Here is a 17,652-nt window from a genome sequence, read left to right as displayed (position 1 = left end):
TTCTTAGCTTAATTAAAAAAAAAGAAAAAGTAGTATTTCTCAAAGCCAATACCATGAACTTAAAAAAAAAAAAAACACCACCCCAAACCACGGAGCACTGCATGTCCATATGCAGTTTTTCAAAATCAAGTACTTCTCATTTCCAGCTTAGCAAGATAAGGGTGGAGTTGGTTTTTTTGTTTGTTTGTTTTTGTTTTTTTTAAAAAGGTGCTTAAACTTTGATTCGGGTCACAGAGCTACATGTTCGGAAAAGAACCCCAAAAATACGCATTAGATTTCCAAATAAAATACACATTACACAAAAGAAAACTCACCGTATTAAACCAAAACTTCACAATTGGTGCATGATAAAACGCATAAAATTTCTGTGTAATTGGAAGTCTTTTAGGTTTTGCTGGAGTCTCCATATCATGCTTTTCTGCAGCACTGTCCAAGATCCTTACTTCTTTAAACACCTCCTAAAATGAAAGGATTGTTAACTTTACAGACAGAAATAGATGCTTTCAGATACTCATTTGAACTCTTGCTTTAATTTAAAAATGTAATTATTTTAAGTTAGAAATATTGTTTTTAATATCTCCCCCTGCCCCACATTACCATAGGTATTTCATCTGCTGCATTCTGGAAGTTGTTTTCACTGTCATCCATTGCCATTTGATGTGCATCTTGAGATTGAGGAATATGTGACATTTCAGCCTTGGTCTTATATTCCAACAGCAGTATAGCAGGAGGGAGTAAAATACTCAGTATCACCTGGAAAAGATGAAGACTAAATGCAAATAGTTCACAGCTACATTAAAGTATCAGAATATACCAACACACAGAATATCCTCTGAAAACATATTATCCAAATTTCACTTGCTTGTTATCAAGGGGAAAAAAAAAAGTAGAAAATAATTAGTTGTTATTACTTATATACACACTTAAGAGGCTAAAGGTCACATATACAGAGTGTTCCCTGACTTGAAGATATAGGAAAGGGGAAAAATCAACAAATTCCAAAACTAAAAGCCGCTAGAAAGAACGTACTCCAAGCCTGAAAATCCAGAGATGTTCTGTTTACACTCTGTTCTTTAATCCACTCCCAGAAACTCTGGAACTGTGTACTGTCAAGATGTATTTAAAAAGCATATAAGAATTGAGGTTGTGGTTTGGTTTTGTTTTGTGTGCGTGTGTGTGTGTGTTTTGTTTGGTTTTGGGTTGGTTTTTTTTTTTTCAACTTATGGTAGGAAAATGAGCTAAGGTATGGATGAATAGGTGAAAGCTATTTATTGTCATTAGCCTGTTACAAAGCAAGCAAGAAAACGGTTAATCAGTTATCAAAGAGGATTTTAGTAGGTCACAAATTACATGATGCTTGTAGATATTTTGCAGGAAAGTTTTATTTCATTATATTCCTAGCAACAATTAGGTTTTGGCACACCACCTCAAAGAAATATGCAACTCCCATTTTGGTTCAATTGATCTATATCACAAAGGGCACCACTGGAAAACCTATCCCCGATTTGCCTGCCCTTGTTTCATTCTGTGCCCTGCTTTTGGCTCAGTTTCTTCCTCCAAAATAGGATATATACAAAGCTTTACTACATCAAGTCTTAAGCGCTGCCTGTAAAAAGCCAAAATGTATGAAAGTATATTCTTACAGTGGGTTTTCTGTCTGTTAAGATTTTTTACCACTATGTTTTTAGTAGTGGATTAGTATTCACATGATCTCTTTAAGCCTCTGATTAAAGGCTACTTGCCTGGTTTTTGCCTTCTATATTTCTGTACCTTATTTGAAAAGATAATAGAGTGTCAAAAGAAGAGTTAACAATAAACACTTCCAGTTTTGATTATGTTATAGGAGACTGTTTTACAGGATTTATTAACATAAGCTATAGTTGTGAAAGCTTTATAACTAAGAGCATTTAAACACTTGCTTTCCTTCCATTTAACCACAAATTCCGTTGATCCTTTTTACACCGATAAACTGCGACAATGCTTACTTTGTACCATGAATTCTTCCTCATGTTCAGCCTTCCCATCCACATATCCGATAACAACATCTGTGTACAAGTATGTGCTACAAATGGACGAAGCCTTGATGACACTGCTAGCTTCAGACAAGTTGAGTTGCTCCAATTTTTAAGCTCATAGGTTAGTAACTTCATTGCCATAGTTTCATCTTGTCGGAAGGACTGTTCTAACAGTTCAACTGCCAGTTGACCAAACTCGCTAGAATGAAGAAAAAACAACAAAACAAAATTTAGTACCTATAGAAATGACCTTGAGTTTAGGTCAAATTTTTTTGTGCAATCAAATTCCCAGTAGCACAACTTGAAGGGACTACTACCTGTCCCTTCTGTACAGATATACTGTACAGTAATTTCTAACTAACACATGTGAATCTGTTACTTCTATTAAAAACATATGCAGGCTACAAACAGCTGTTAAAACAGGCAAGGAAATTACATGGAAGTAAATGGCACATTCAGTGTCATTTTAACTATAAATCGTGACTTGTGACAGCTCTCAAGAGAGAGCAATATCCAATGTAAAACTTCTACTAGAGTGTCACTTAATCCTTTTTGCAAAAAGGAATTGTCTTCAAGTGTGCTAATAGAACAGTTTGGGGTTTGTTCATATATAGCCCACTACTTTTACTGTAAATTTCAAGAAAAGATCTTTAACTATCTAAATGTAATTTACTTGGAATACTGTTTCAGTTCTTCTGAAGTATCATCAACAAGGTCACTTTGTTTTGCTTCATATGCCATCGAACGATACACTTTGCAAGCAACTAAGGCTTTCGCCATGGACTCCTCCCCATGCTGCCAGAAGAAGAGGGCCATCTTCTGCCTCTTCATTAACACCGCCCAAAGCAACAGCTCGTTGAGAGGATAAGCAAAACGTCTCGTTTCAGGATCATCTATGTCTACTATTTCATCTTTGGTTCTTTTCTTTTTTCCCTCTTCTGCACCAGTGTCAATCTTTAAAATAAAATCAGAAAGTTACATTTTAAATCTCTAAACTTGGTAATTACATAGCTTGAAATAAAATGCTGAGGGATCCAATATCAAATTATATATAATTATAAAAAGAAAAATGAATTTCTGAAGTCTTGAAAAGCAGCTGGAACTTTTGTTCAAAAACGTCAGTTGATTCCAACTCATTTTAATAACCGGGAGACTGAATTACTTTGATTTATAGGTCAAAAGAAAAGCAGTGACTAATATACCTACAAATGAGGAAAGTCATGGGACACATGGCCAAATCTAGCTCCGTCTACAAAGCCACGTGAGTCCCCCCCATTGCTAGAACTGTGCCAAAGATAAGCTTTTTGCTCCCCCCTAACATATCAAAGCTTGTCCAGAAGACTATTACACAGAAAATTAAACACCCTTTACAGAATCCTTTAAGCATGCTAGACAGTTTATAAACAAGTACAAAAGCAAGGCTGAAATTCCAGCTTTACCGAAGTCAGTAAAACTGCTGCTGCTCACACTTCAGCGGCACCTGGATTTCAACCAGGTTCTCCACTCCTAACTACTTAAAATAAACCCCACCTTGTTGCCCTCACACATCTGTACCTTTGGTTTGTATGGCTGTGCTGTTTTGATGAAGTGATTATGGCGCATTTTTTCTTTCTTGTCTGCCCTGTTACCAAAAGAATCATGGCTTTTACACATCTGAGGAGTAGTATTTGAAGGATTTCGCCCAGACCGCTGCAACAAGAATAAGAGGAAGGTGTTTGGTTTGGTTTCTTTACTCTTACCTACTATGCATTATAAAATCATCTGTTTATAGCTAGACACTTAGTTGAGCAATTAAACAGCTATTTTGCTACTGAAACAGTAATGAACGTATATAACAGCAACAACCAGAATTTTCACTGGATATTTAACAAGTTGTTTGTTTGTTTGGTTTGGTTTTTCAAGAAGTCACAAAGTAGGCAGTTACACTTGTTGCTTTAGAAGAAGCTAAGACATCTGCATCCCAAGCCCTGGTGAATCTGCATGTTTAGTGCCCGTTCTTCCCCTATGAGCAGGAGAAGAGGGAGTAACACAGAAGGAATTTAGATGTGCTAGAATAAGGAGCAGGAGAACAAAACCTTTTGTTTGTCCTCAATCCCAGAACAGCTACCAGGTGCCCTCATAGGCCTTACTAGCGCCTTTAAAAGAACCCGTCCATTGACAAGAAGAACAAAACAATGCAGATCCAATTTTCCTCCAAAATTCAGGTTTTTTAAAATTGAGAACGTATGATTCAGCATGTCCTGTTATCCAACTGCCACATACCCGATTGTTCCCGCTGAGACTATTGTATATAGCTCTAAAGCGTTTTCTTGTATAGGTGCATCTATAGGTTCCTCCCATCAGATATTCAATAACCAACCCCACATCAATCAGGTTGATTTTATATCCCGGAGGAAGATTTCCCTAGGAATACAAAAGGTATTTTTAGTTTTTCAAATTATAATCTTAAACTTGCTTAGAGTGTTTCTACATGTCACATGACAGCTCTAAATAAAAAACAAATTAAACCTTTCATGATTAAAAAACCCCATCTACATGGCTCAATATTTATCAGTTTCAAAAAAAGACAAGGTTATAGCTTCTTTTCTGTATGATCTCCCCTAGCAGGGTAGATGTTCATTCTGTCGGGGGGGCGGACTGGTTTTTGTCTATTGTTTTAACAACCAAAATTACTCCTAGCTGGGAGTATCAGCTTTCAATCCCCCCAAAAAGCAAAACAATCACAAGTAAGATGAAAAAGACAACACTCATTGGGTTTAACATCTTCCTGGCAGCAGGGGACTAAGCATACAACAGCAAGTACTGGAAACAACAGAATGACTGCAGAGGTAGCTTATTATTTACAATAAAGCCTAATTAATAAACCTAAGAGTAAATTGACAGTCAAACATTAGAAATCATCAAAAAACTAACACTGCTAGTTTGACAGATTTTTACATTTACAGCATACCTGTTTGACATCCCGAACAAGATGAAAGAGTGTTGGGTTAGTTGGGCCTTGTTTCTTTATAAAAAAAGAGGGGGGGGAAATTTGGAATGAGAAATTAGAGTGCAATGACAACATGAGAAGATTACAGTAGAAGCCAAATATTTTTGCATGTTGGCTCAAAAAAAAAAATCCTTAGTATTTAAACAAATAGTAGCCATCAAATAAGAGCAAATATTTCAAACTACCGTATTAGCTATAGACTATTTCCTTTTTTGTTTCATTTTACTTCTGTTTTAATTTGGGACATAATTAATACACCCACAGTTTGTCCAAATAGGGGGGGAAAAAAAAAACCAAAACAAAAAACCCCAGAATGCAAAAAGCAGTGTTACGGGTTTTTTGTATTATTAAAATGTAATATTATAGAGGCAAGTTTTAACAAAAAAACATTTTCATTTACAGGAACACACACAGACTGATATTCATATTTACAGTATTGCAGGATCCATAGTAAAAGCTCCCTTACTTTTTAAATCTTTAGTCTGAACATTCCCTCTTTTTACCAAAGTGGATTCTTCCTTCTATGATTTCTTGTGAGTGCATGAACTGTTACTCTTTTAGACATATGGTTACCCTAGCTCCCATACAGAAATAAATCAAAAGCACATCAAGTGTGTAAAAGCAACACCATAAAAGGTTAATTAAAAAAAACATAACAAAACCTGATCACGTGGGCTCCTTTACAGAGCTTTACTAGCTAAAGAATTCCTTCTTTTTGTCTCTTTTTTTGTCAAAAGCAGATAATGAGCATGTTAACGTAAGCCTAAGTCATATTTGTGTACTACTCACATTAGCTACTTTTTGGTGGAAGGTTTTTTGTTTTGTCCTGTTAGATACTTACTGTTATACAAAACTACTTTAAAATTCTTAAATCAACACCTACAGCAATAAAATTTTTCTAAGCAATATGTAGAACTAAGCAGGTTCACAAAATAAGCTATTTTTACAACTATTATGATAATATTAACTGCTATAGACAGAATTCATCTTATGAAGCCCTAACAATGCTATCTATAGACCTCATATTTTGTGCACAAGTTGCACCCATCTGACTTTCTCTTGTCCTCTTCCCCACTGTGGTTTACACATTTCATATGTTCCACAACAAGGCTGCAATTTTCCCTTTAGTATCTATCCCCAACATCAGACACAGATGAACATCCTGCTGACAAACTATTTCTGGTATCATTTCTGAAGAGCCAGAAAGCAGCTGTGGCACTATAAAGCAGCCAGACAGCACGCACTTCTCAACTCTAACTTCAGGCCAGCTTCACGAAGCCTTCCCTATCGACACCCCATGGCGTTCAGACTGGTGCACGTGACCCAGTATACAACACGCTGAGCAACTCAAAAGCGTTTCTAGAAGTAGCTTAAAAAGCAATCATTCACTTACTGTGTTATAAAGCTCTTCCAGCCTGGGAATTGTAAGAAATTTGTGCATGCTAACTCCATTTTCAATCAGAAGTTTCACAAATGCAACTCTATCCATCACGAGGGCATCTAACATAGCCTGTTCCAGAGAGCCAACCTACAACGAATAAGTAACAAGGTAGAGCCTGGAGAGAACCAGTAAAACGGAGCATCACAAAAGTAAGCGTACTTAGATTACCTATCAACCTCATTCATTTACGGGGCTGGGGAAACCTTATATGTCTACAAATACAAAGGTGTCACCCTTGGTTCAGAAAATCCCCTGAACTTCACACAATTACAGGATAAGAGAATATTCTGAAGACTTAATCAGCAAGTCTTATACTCTTCCATAGGTATCTCCTACTGACACAGTACATGGGACTAAGAAGATGTTTGGTTTAATGTAGTTAAGCTGTTCTCATAGATTGATATTGGATGAAACACAAAGACATAAAACATTTAAAGCACAATTTGCTTCAAAGACAAATGCTCAGAACCATCATTGCTGTCAACAAGCCTTACGTTATGTACTTTTGACTGCACACTCATGTAAGATTGTGTTTTATTTTTACAGTAATATGGGAAAAAGGCAAGATCCACAATGTAATTTTCAAACTAGTTTGCAGACTACAAAAACCAGACATTTTATCCTCCCCCTCAAAAGACACTGCAGTGCTGCCAACAGTAGTTAATATAGGCATTTTACTAGATGCTTCTTAAGAACTTCCTATGACCATGCAACTGTAAGGAAGAAAGAGCATCTGACTAACATGAATTCCACTTCCACCTTTTGCAATGTCTTTTCTCCTTTAGTTATTAAGAACACTTAGCACATTTCTAAAATTTTTGGACCATTTTCAACTACACAATAACAAAAGAGCTGTAAGACTATGCGGTATGCAAAAATTACTGTCCTCAAAATAAACGTGTCATTATTCTACAGTCTCTCTCTCTACAAAAGTCAAAAGATTCATTCTTTACAATAAGTCGAGTTTTTCTCTTAGAAAATATTGTTCTGCTAAATCCAGACCATTACATACCAGCCATTGTTGCCCATAAACAAAAACATGATTTTTGGCTATGTCAACTCTATCCCATGCAAGTGTAAGAACAAGCTGGTCAAATGCAGATGCATTCGTGCCTTAAGAAGCAAAAACAATGAAAAAAAATTAATTAAAATATAAGACACTAAACATACATTCTTCCTAAAAAGGCCAAATCAAGCAATCTACCACAAAGTTATACAGTATATATTATCATTTATGACACGTTATGGTATTATACAATGAGAAAACATAGTAGATAATTATTTGCTTAAAAACTGAAGATTCCTACAGATTATAGTATTTTATAAATAATCCATCATATAAACACTAAACAACAATAGCTGGGGATTCCAAATGCTCTTAAAAATTCAAAGTCTCACCTTTTAACAATGCTGTAAGTATTGCAACATCAATGTCCTGGTGTTCATCTGACCCAATATGAAAAACTGTAATCTGTCCAAAATGGTAAAATAGGGAAAACATATTTTTAAGTTATTTTCAGGCAAAGGTGATTAGCTCCAGTCTTTTATGTCAGGAATTGAAATACATTTAAAAGTCACCTTATCTTCAATGCAATTTAAGTCTATGCTCGATTTAAACTTACCTTTAGTGTGCACTCTGTATTGTTTTCCTAACTGGGTGCCACACAAGACAATTTTTTATCAGAAAAAGCATAGCAGAAACCCTTTACACTCTTCAATCAATTTGAACTTCTTTTCCCACTATGATTACAATTCTCTATTGTCTATAAACACCACACAGTATTCTGTTTACCTCTCCAGTTCATTCTAGATTATGAGATTAACCTGCCAGCAAACATGTTTAGCCAAATATGACAATTTTAAACCTTAGAACAGCACAATATGATGTCCAAATGAGACACCACTACGTGAACTCAGGCTAGATATAAAGCTCTATAAAGCGCTTTTGCTTTAAGCATGCAGTGATAGTAGACCTTTGTTAGTACAGTCATCATCAAAAGACCAAAAAACCAAAAAAAAAATCCCAGGGTTTTCAAAAAATCGAAGCAAGAAAAAAGGACAGCAACCCAAATACAAAATACATACACACTATAAACAAACCAGAATCCTGTCATCTGAAAACAAATAGGCTTGGAAACAACGACAAACTCTGATTACCAGAAATAATCACATGAATTAAGTCTCTCTTGGCCATGAGGAAAAGTATACGTGAAAACTGTATTTGACTATCTTCTATAACTAGAAGACCCACTATGTCCAGAAAAGATTTTTGAATGACTCTTGATCATATACAACATTGAGATACAATTTAATATTATATCCACAAATGCACGCACCTTGCATAAAAAATTTTTATGGCAAGTTCTACTTACAAGTTCTTTTTTTTTCATGCATTCCAGCAGTGTCTGAAACAAATGAACTGCTTCACTTTGACCAAAGTTAAACGTCTTTTTGATGGTTGAAATTATTTCAGGCTCAGCACCCTCAGGAACATTCCTGAGATTGAAACAAACAAACAGGAAAACACACTGTTACACATGAACAGTAAGAACAACAATGCATTTAGTTAGTTTCAACACGTCCATTCAAAGTCCTGCTCTCCATTAAGCTTATTACTCTTTCAGTGGCAAAATCTTGGGTAACTTTGAGCAGGAAGTATAGGTTGCTTAATCTATGACTTTCTACTACCGCCTCCTAAAAGTAACTCGGCTTCTCTCCCTTTCCTTCCCATACCCAGTTCCGAGATACTCTCAACTGAAAGATTTTGGACACAAAATACTAAGTACTCACCCCTCTGAAACCTGCTTCTGATCTTACTATGGACAAAGCTGTTTGGTTTACTGCTACGTTAGGTCCCTGCCTCCTGGTTCTGAGGCAGTCCCTGCAACAAGGACCCAATATGTTTAAGGATTTATGCAAGTCTGACAACTAACTAGAAATCACTAAGTATTGTGGAGCCCAACCACAACCCTTTTATTATTTGAACCTACACTTAAAACAGACAAGTGTTTTCGACACTAAACAGAAGTGTGTGAAAAGTTCAGTTTTAAGACTACTCAGAAGAAACAATATAGAAACTCTTTCTGATCCCTTTTCAAGAAAAGTTACCACTATGCAACAGCTAACTGCATGAAAATATTTCCATTCAATGTTGTCAAGTGACATTTTCAAGCAGTTTGGTAACATACGATTCTTCATGTTATTCTCACATCTCTGGAAGTTCTGGTCAGCTCTGACTCCTGTTGAGCAAAACTCCTGTGCACACTTAACAGTCACATTTATCACTTAAGTTACTGTGGCTTAGTTCAAATTTGAAGTTGAAGCAGACAGAGCAATTTAAACTAAGAGTCAGGTCCTCTAGTTACAATGGTGTAACAAAATTACCGCACGTAGCTGAAGTTACACACAAGATGTTTCCCCTAATTTACCATATAGGTGTGTCCACTTCTCCTATCCTTTTTGTAAGTATTGCTAAAGCAAGCATACGCTACAGAATTTGGTGCAACTGGTACAAGGTATGTGGGAGGAACCCAGAACTAGAAAAGAAGTCTTGGTCTTTAGCCAGAGCTGTTATTGCAGCCAACCCAGAAAGCTGCATCACAGGCAAGATTACACTCTCTGCTTTTAGCCTTTGCCTTTCCACAGAAAAAGCTCTTGCACAATTTCATTAAGGAATGGTCTCAAAACCCATCTACGTATGACTGATAGTTTGGCTAGCAGTGCTAGGACTTACCCTCCCTCCTCTGTTTGCTTGTGAACGTATGCCAATATGTCTGCAGCTCTACCAGTTCCTTCACATACTACCACCGGCACAGGAGGACTCTCTTGAAGGAAGTCTAAAACTGTGAGTATGACGTTGGGGCCACCTTCGAATACAAGTGCCACCACAGGCACACCTTGGCCAATTCCTATAAAGTTGCAAATAAGTAATAAAAACCAGACAATGTTGTAAGTGTATAGGGAATGCTAAGACTGATTTTACATATTTAATAGATCAAGTATGTCCCTTCTATTGAATAAATATTAAAATGCTTCCTGCCAGACATTTTAACTGTTGCTAATGCACAGTTTCAAGCACTGTTTATACTTTGGCCTGGGGGGAAAGCGCTGCAAAGAAGCTGATAAATACAATGGAATACAGTCTACAAAACAGAAGAGATTCTTCACGGAAATATTCCTGAACTAACGCAGAAAAGTGAACATTTTTTCTTCAGGGAACTCCCCTTCTACATTCCCCCCAGATAGTTTCCAAAGATGACAACACGTATACAATTTGAACACATGGAATACATGGAAACCCTTTACTGACAGGGAGTATTGCAAAATCATTCCTAGAAGAGAAAAAACACAGAGGTGTTGCCCCATAATTGGGAAAACACCAAAAGAAGTCAGGGCTTCTTTGCACAAACACAATGATGTTTTACAAATTCAATTGCCCTATTGTGAAATTGCAAGTGATCAGTGTCAAAACCATGAATCACCAGACCAGTAAGGCCTGACAACATACTAGTAACTCAAGTCATGTCCATTTGCTTTATCAAAGCAAAATTGACAACTTTATTCAAAAGAACCCTCCTCTCTGGTCCCAGAGAAATCCTAAAACTACCAGCAACATCTAGGGTCCAAAGCAGCAGTTGAAATTTGCAAAATAATCAGACTTGAAACATAAACAAAATACTAATTTTTCTATTTTCTCATTAGGATGTTTGGTGCAAGTACCTTTTTCATCAAAGCATAGTAACACTCAGCCCTCAGGCATCATAATTACTTACTTGCATGGATCCGTTGCAAATTAATAGTTTTTTCCAGTTCTCTCCGCAATTTAACTTCTGCTCCATACTTTCCAACTGTTCCATCATCCACCAGAATGAAATGGGAATGGAGGTTATTTAGGACGTTTAGTTTACTTAACGGGTTTAACAAGGTTTGATATGGAGCAACCACCTAAGTATAAGCACACAACAATGTCTTTTACTTATAAAGATACAAATTTGTTTCTGTGAAACTTAACTTTTTGTCTAGACACAAGAACTGGTGGCTCAACAAGAAGCACTGACACATGTAAGCATGCCTTGGGTCAGGATACACCAACAGCTGTAGCTCTTAACTTCGTGCAGGAAAGCAGATAACTATATCACAAAATAATTCTGTTCTGAAGGACAACAGAGAAAAGATCCTTTGAAAAGGTGTCTTTGGGGAAAACTTGTGACTGCTCTGGCAAACAGGGGCATTGAAGACTCTGCATCAAAATTTTTCAACTTATCGTCCTCTGTAAATGTGAATTCTCTGTAATACTTTAGCATTTTTGTTATTTGATTCAGTAATACCAGTGGGGCGGGAAAAAGGATTAAGTAGTTGAGAACAAGCTCCTCCTCTAGTGCATTTGCATTTTGCAACTTGTTTACACTAATGATCTTGCATAAGTCACAGATGTCAATGTATCTTCATATTAAAGCAAGTATTCCAATGATGCAAAGCAAGTGAAAAAACACGCTTGAGCAGATTTGTAAAAAAAAAAAAAAAAGTCAGATAAATCATTATTTCAGTTAGGTAATTTATCCTTACATTTCTTCCATCAATGTCATTTCTGTTTTCAATCACTCCCCATGGAGCAATCCCAATAGTGCAAATCTTTCGAGATGATCTGGAAGCATGTTCTCTTAGAGCATCACCAACATGTTTTGCAACACCTATTTGTGAACAAAAAGATTTCAATGTATTTCTTAATAAGATGTGACGTTCAATACAACTGTTTTATTAGTTCACTGGGCCTTTAAGGATCTGGGAACTTATTTGACACAACACCAAAGAAAAAGCACCATACTACATCTACTAGAAGGAAACAAAGTACTATGTATCAGTAATTCAACAAAATAAATATTAGCCTAGTAAGAACTAAAGTTTCCAGTACATTACCGTACTTGTTTTAAGCGCATTAAGTTTGTCCTTTTGCAGTTTCAAAAACAAAGCCAAAAAAACCCCCAAAAACCCCCACCCCAAAACCAAACCAACAGCACCCAAAAAACCAAAACAAATATTAGCCTAGTAAGAACTAAAGTTTCTAGTACATTACTGCACTTGTTTTAATCGCATTAACTTTGTCCTCTTGCAGTTTCAGAAACAAAACCAAAAAAACCCCCCCAAAAACCCCACCCCAAAACCAAACCAAAAGCACCCAAAAAACCAAAAACCCCCACCTTTGTGTTGTTTCTCTTTGCAGGACAAAACAGCCGCCCACTTCCAACTACACATGTTCAAAATGTATTATTTTAAATTTCACTTGACCAAACTCACTCAAATTTACTTTGCTTTTAGACAAAGCTATGCGTCCATTAAATCTTTTGGCTCTTATAAACCATAATCCAGTTAACTGTGCACATTCACTGGTGGTACTTTACCTGTGTTCACTCCTCCAGTTATAATCCAGGCTCCTGTTGTTACTGCAGCTTTAATAAGACCTTTGCCAAGCAACTGTTTGATGCGTGGGTGAAGTTCAAATTTCTGCATGCCCCCATGTACAGATATAACAAGCTTCGGCAACTCCATCTGCCATTCTTTAAGCATAAGTTGCAGAATAGCTTCAGGCTTAGTGTCATATGACAATCGCACATACTGCAGGCACAAGAAGAGAGTTAAAAGGTTCTTAAAAGAAATCATCACAGAATCAATGAGTAAAAAGAAGAACCAGGATGTACTTCAGGATATATTATCCTATTCCTGGCTACAGACAATGTAATTCACTTTCTCAAAACACGGCAGATGCAATAAATGAACAAGCTTACTGCATGTCCTCCAAAATTAAGGACAAGACAGCAGTTTCGAAAGCAAATTTTGGAAAGGGAACAACTATATAACAACTATGTTATTCCATCCTACTGGCACAACGACCTAGAAAAATGAGTCTTTATGAAAGCATTGGATGATCTCTAAATTAGATGAAATTCAGAAATATTTATAAAAGTTCTGCCATCTACTGGGGAGAAGCTTGCATGTCTCTTGCGAAAAGTTTTACAGAGAGTTGTTCGCTTTTCCTTCCCTATTCTTGATGGGAAGGAAAGCTATACTCTTTGATAGAAAACTTCAAAACTAGCAGCTTTTTAACCTTCTATGTTTAACAGCATAAGAGTAAGCAGTTGGTTGATCAGTTAAAAATACTGTTGCATCTTTAATACAAGCTATTCAATAAACCCTACCTGAATCAAGTTCTAACTAAAAAAAGCCATCACTATTCCAATAAACTGGTTTTAGCAACCCCACTAGCACTGCAGAAGTAAGGACAGAAATGAGTACAGGCAGCTTGCTATTTTCTGTACTCCTGGAAAAGGATTCACAGCAGTTTTAAGCTATACTAAGCGTACAAAGGAACACATACGCTGCTATTACCAACATGAAAGAATTCTGCTAAAAGCCCTCCTCTCCACAGAGACAATCTCACCTAGAGCACTGGACTCTCCGCAGGGGCTCTGCCAGCTGCATAAGGAACACAGCTCCCTCATTCAAGTGCTTCAGTTTGGCCATAGGAGCCACACTGTATCAGAACTCTTTGCAGCTTATAACTGCATGAGCATTAAATCATTTCTACCACACCTAGAAATCCTTTACAAAATGGTTATGGAGAATATGTCAGAATTTCCAGTTTTCTAGCCTCTCCAGTACATGTGCACTTGTGAAGTGAGCTGGTCTCCAAAATTTTGATTTATTGGTATGCTTGTTTTTAAGTAACACCCTCTTCCAAAAAACTTAGTTATTCTGATCAGTACGATTATGCTTTAATAATTTTGAACAAACCTACTAAAGAAGCATATTCCACATCTGTCCATAATTTTAAATTATTTTTCAGAGTTTGAAAATTATGAATAGAGGGTTAAGATAGCAGATGTTACTTAACAGGTCCTATAAAAATTTAACTTTAGCAAGTAAGCAAGCAGTACAGATGAGTAAGCTGTATTTTCATGGTCTGAAACAGTGACACTGAATTCTTAATGTAATGTTTTGCTGAAGTGATTATGAATTCTTATCACCATTTGCAATTTGAAGGTAAGCCGGTACATGAATACAACTAATTCTGATACATCTGAGCAAATTTTGTTACAAAAAATAAATTTAAAAATGGAAGTTAGAAATAATTCAGATCACAATAAAAAAAAAAAACAAACCAAAACTAGAATAGTAGAGGGCACTGGTTTGTCACAACATGGGTGACATTGTTTTCAGCCTTCAATTTCAAAAGTTAAATGAAGCATCCACCATCTCTATCAACATGTTCAGAGTAAGAAAAAAAGAAAGTGTCATACGTGCCTTAGCCCTGTAAGAATGAGAGCCACCTTGAAAGTTGATGACACCGTAAGCATCAGTAGAGGTCTGTTCTGTATGTTTTTCCACTGACCATTCTTCTATTTCCTGCTTATAGTTTTCACCCAGCTTCACATCGGAGTATTTCATAGCAAGACTTGCAGTAAAACAAGCATGTTGTCTGACCAAGCGGCCACAACAGCACCTGCACCCAACCATGTCATTTAAAATACTTGAGTAAATACTATTATTAGAAGACAAGAGAGAAGAATTTCCTTTATCTAGAACAGAGATACATCAGATTTAGAAAGCAAAGATTCTAAATATTATATAAACCTCTTTTCCAGAGCAAGCCCTGTCACCATAAATATTTATAGCAAGAATTAATTACAATACATAATTATTATGCAAAATATTGAAGCTCACTGAGACAGCAAGTTGGAGGCCAGAAGAAACTGAATAGTCAGGACACAGAAAATTGATTCTTTGAAACCAAATAATTTATATAACATTTATAAATCTGTGATCTATGTATAGCAGACAGTTCTTTATTCATTAGTTATATTTGGTTTGTATCTAACCTTTCACCAACTTGTCATCTGCAATATTGATCAAAACTTAAAAACCCTATTATGAATGTGCTTATTTAATGGAAAAAAAAAATCATAAATATTGTAATTACGAAGAACTCTTACCTGACAAGTTGCTGACAAATCTGACATCCTGGAAGGCATCTATAAGAAATATTTAAATATATGAGTAAACTTCAACTTCAATTTGGGGGGTAGGGGGGTGGGAGGGAGGCGACAGACCACTCACACCACTTCATGTGCTTACAGAAAGATTACTTAACAAAAGAATTCTCCAGTAAATGGAAAACATGCTGCCCAAGTTTGCCCGTTTTTAACAGGATAAATTGTCTGTCTTTATTTTACATGACTGTAGTATACTTGGCACATAAAAACACATAAACATGCAAAAGCTTCAGTCCTGAGACTTCGGACGGGTTTTAAGGCTTTGAACCATCAATATATCTGAAGCCCAGGAATATTTCAGACCAGATTATCTGCAGTACTCAAACTGAAACATTTTTGCTAGATGCTAAGAAGTTACTTGCAGACCAGCATTTTCTTGGACTCATTCTAACTATACATTGTTGCATCTATTCTACAAATTCATCCTTCTAATATACATGCAAGTTGAACTGCCTGTGTGGGAAGGTTATTTAATCATTTCTGAGTTGCATGTGCAGAAGAAGGTATATTTGAACAAACCTTATACAGTAGTGTCTTTACGTAAAGTTTATTATATAAAAAGAATGCTTCATTTCTACCCGCTTCCATCTTAAACATTTTCTGTGTTTTCCTGCTAACAGCTTTCTTAACATTTAAAAATTAACATAGCAGATAAATTTATACCACCGTTTTCCATAATTTTCATAAGCAGCTGTTAATCAATTATGGTTAAGAGCTAGTATGCAAAAGTGTACAAATACAGATGTTATACAGTAGTCTTAAACTGTTTTCAGACTTTGAGCATAAAAGATTTTTAAATTTTGTCCTCTATAAAAGTTATACTCTGCTATTAATCATGTTTTTAATACTGAACTATAGCTTTAGACCTTCTCTAACAGTTAAAGTACAATTATCTATACTAAAAGGTACAGATCAACAAAACATACCAAATACTCCTGTCTACATTTGATTTATTTACGTATAATCAACTAACAACAGTAAGCAATATTTAGAAACCAAAGGACAAAATCTGATGGAAAAGTTGTAAAGTCCGTCGTATGTTACAAATGGGTTAAACTAAAAGGGCAAATGTTGAAGATCCTTTTGTTCCTTGTGAAATGCTCTGGAAATTTTAACAGCTTCCTTATTCCTTTGTTTGCATTTGCAAATTTTCCATGTGCTACAATCACGGCTATAAATTCTAAGAGCTTCTCATGTCACATGGTTTCAAGGAATGTGGTGAATTATTTACAATAACTTAAAAAAATTCTACAGCACTTACTTTGTTCTTTTTCTGCCTAAAAACAAAAGTTCTTAAAAGAAAAACAATACTCTGCCACAACAGAACAAGAGATATTTACAAGTGTTTTCATGGAAAAGGCTGAAATAGAAGTTTCGAGAAGTTCAGAAAGAAAGGTTTCTCAGCTGCTCTCAAATATATGGAGCTAAAAAAAAAAGCTGATCTGAAGTCCATAATGACAATAGTAAACATTTTGGGAAGACAAAACTGCCTTAAAATACCAATTTTGAATCTATTTTCAATTTGACCTTCCTTAATCTGTGACACAGATGTCATGACCACGCACATCAAGTTCAATCATTGTAGAAACTCTTAAAATTATACCTATAACATTTAGTGAAGGTAAACTCTACCAATTAGATATGTTAGAGGTGTCACTAACTTGCCAGATTTTACATGTCTAATTTAGCATAAGGTAAAAGCAGCACGTGAGATATGCAAAATATTCTTCATTAGTCTCAGCCTCCCCTCTAGAAACATATTTCCCTGTTTTTCAGCCTCATTTTTTCCTTACAGAACTTAAGAATGAAAAATTACTAGATACCACATGAAATCTTTTGATATCCAAACTGTTCTTATTTTATCTATCTTCCCTGGAAGCAAATATTTATTTAGTCTTTGTTTTATAATCTTTTTCTCCCACCACAATTCTTGTTTTCTTTATTCTTCTATGAATTCTTCATCCCTTTTTCCTGCACTGTCAGGTTTATTTTTATACTTCACCCTACACTCACACTGCTATTCTTTAAATTCCAATAGAGTATATCTCTAAGAGACTTTCTGACTTCAGAACTATGCCACCAAAAAAAAAAAAAAATAACACACACAAAAAAACCATACAACCTCCCCCCCACCCCACTGTAGACACACCAAAGACACCA

At 35.9% G+C, this 17,652-nt stretch overlaps 1 protein-coding gene across 1 annotated transcript in view; it reads right to left on the bottom strand.

The window, feature by feature from the left end:
* TRPM7 (transient receptor potential cation channel subfamily M member 7) overlaps nt 1-17,652 on the bottom strand; it is a 67,880-nt gene that overhangs the window by 19,283 nt on the left and 30,945 nt on the right. Inside the window, exons 5-21 of the mRNA XM_019471319.1 lie at nt 15,433-15,471; nt 14,744-14,942; nt 12,844-13,057; nt 12,011-12,135; nt 11,218-11,389; nt 10,179-10,353; nt 8,818-8,941; nt 7,844-7,916; nt 7,458-7,558; nt 6,398-6,532; nt 4,966-5,019; nt 4,278-4,418; nt 3,570-3,704; nt 2,689-2,969; nt 1,986-2,214; nt 598-753; nt 315-458 (exon numbers count right to left, since the gene is read on the bottom strand). Of these exons, the coding sequence (XP_019326864.1) occupies nt 315-458; nt 598-753; nt 1,986-2,214; nt 2,689-2,969; nt 3,570-3,704; nt 4,278-4,418; nt 4,966-5,019; nt 6,398-6,532; nt 7,458-7,558; nt 7,844-7,916; nt 8,818-8,941; nt 10,179-10,353; nt 11,218-11,389; nt 12,011-12,135; nt 12,844-13,057; nt 14,744-14,942; nt 15,433-15,471 (2,497 nt within the window). The remainder of the gene's footprint in view (nt 1-314; nt 459-597; nt 754-1,985; nt 2,215-2,688; nt 2,970-3,569; nt 3,705-4,277; nt 4,419-4,965; nt 5,020-6,397; nt 6,533-7,457; nt 7,559-7,843; nt 7,917-8,817; nt 8,942-10,178; nt 10,354-11,217; nt 11,390-12,010; nt 12,136-12,843; nt 13,058-14,743; nt 14,943-15,432; nt 15,472-17,652) is intronic.

This window comes from Aptenodytes forsteri, unplaced genomic scaffold, assembly GCF_000699145.1.
Source record: "Aptenodytes forsteri isolate BGI_AS27 unplaced genomic scaffold, ASM69914v1 Scaffold1, whole genome shotgun sequence".
NCBI lineage: Eukaryota > Metazoa > Chordata > Aves > Sphenisciformes > Spheniscidae > Aptenodytes > Aptenodytes forsteri.
This window is presented reverse-complemented; position numbering and strand designations above follow the sequence as displayed.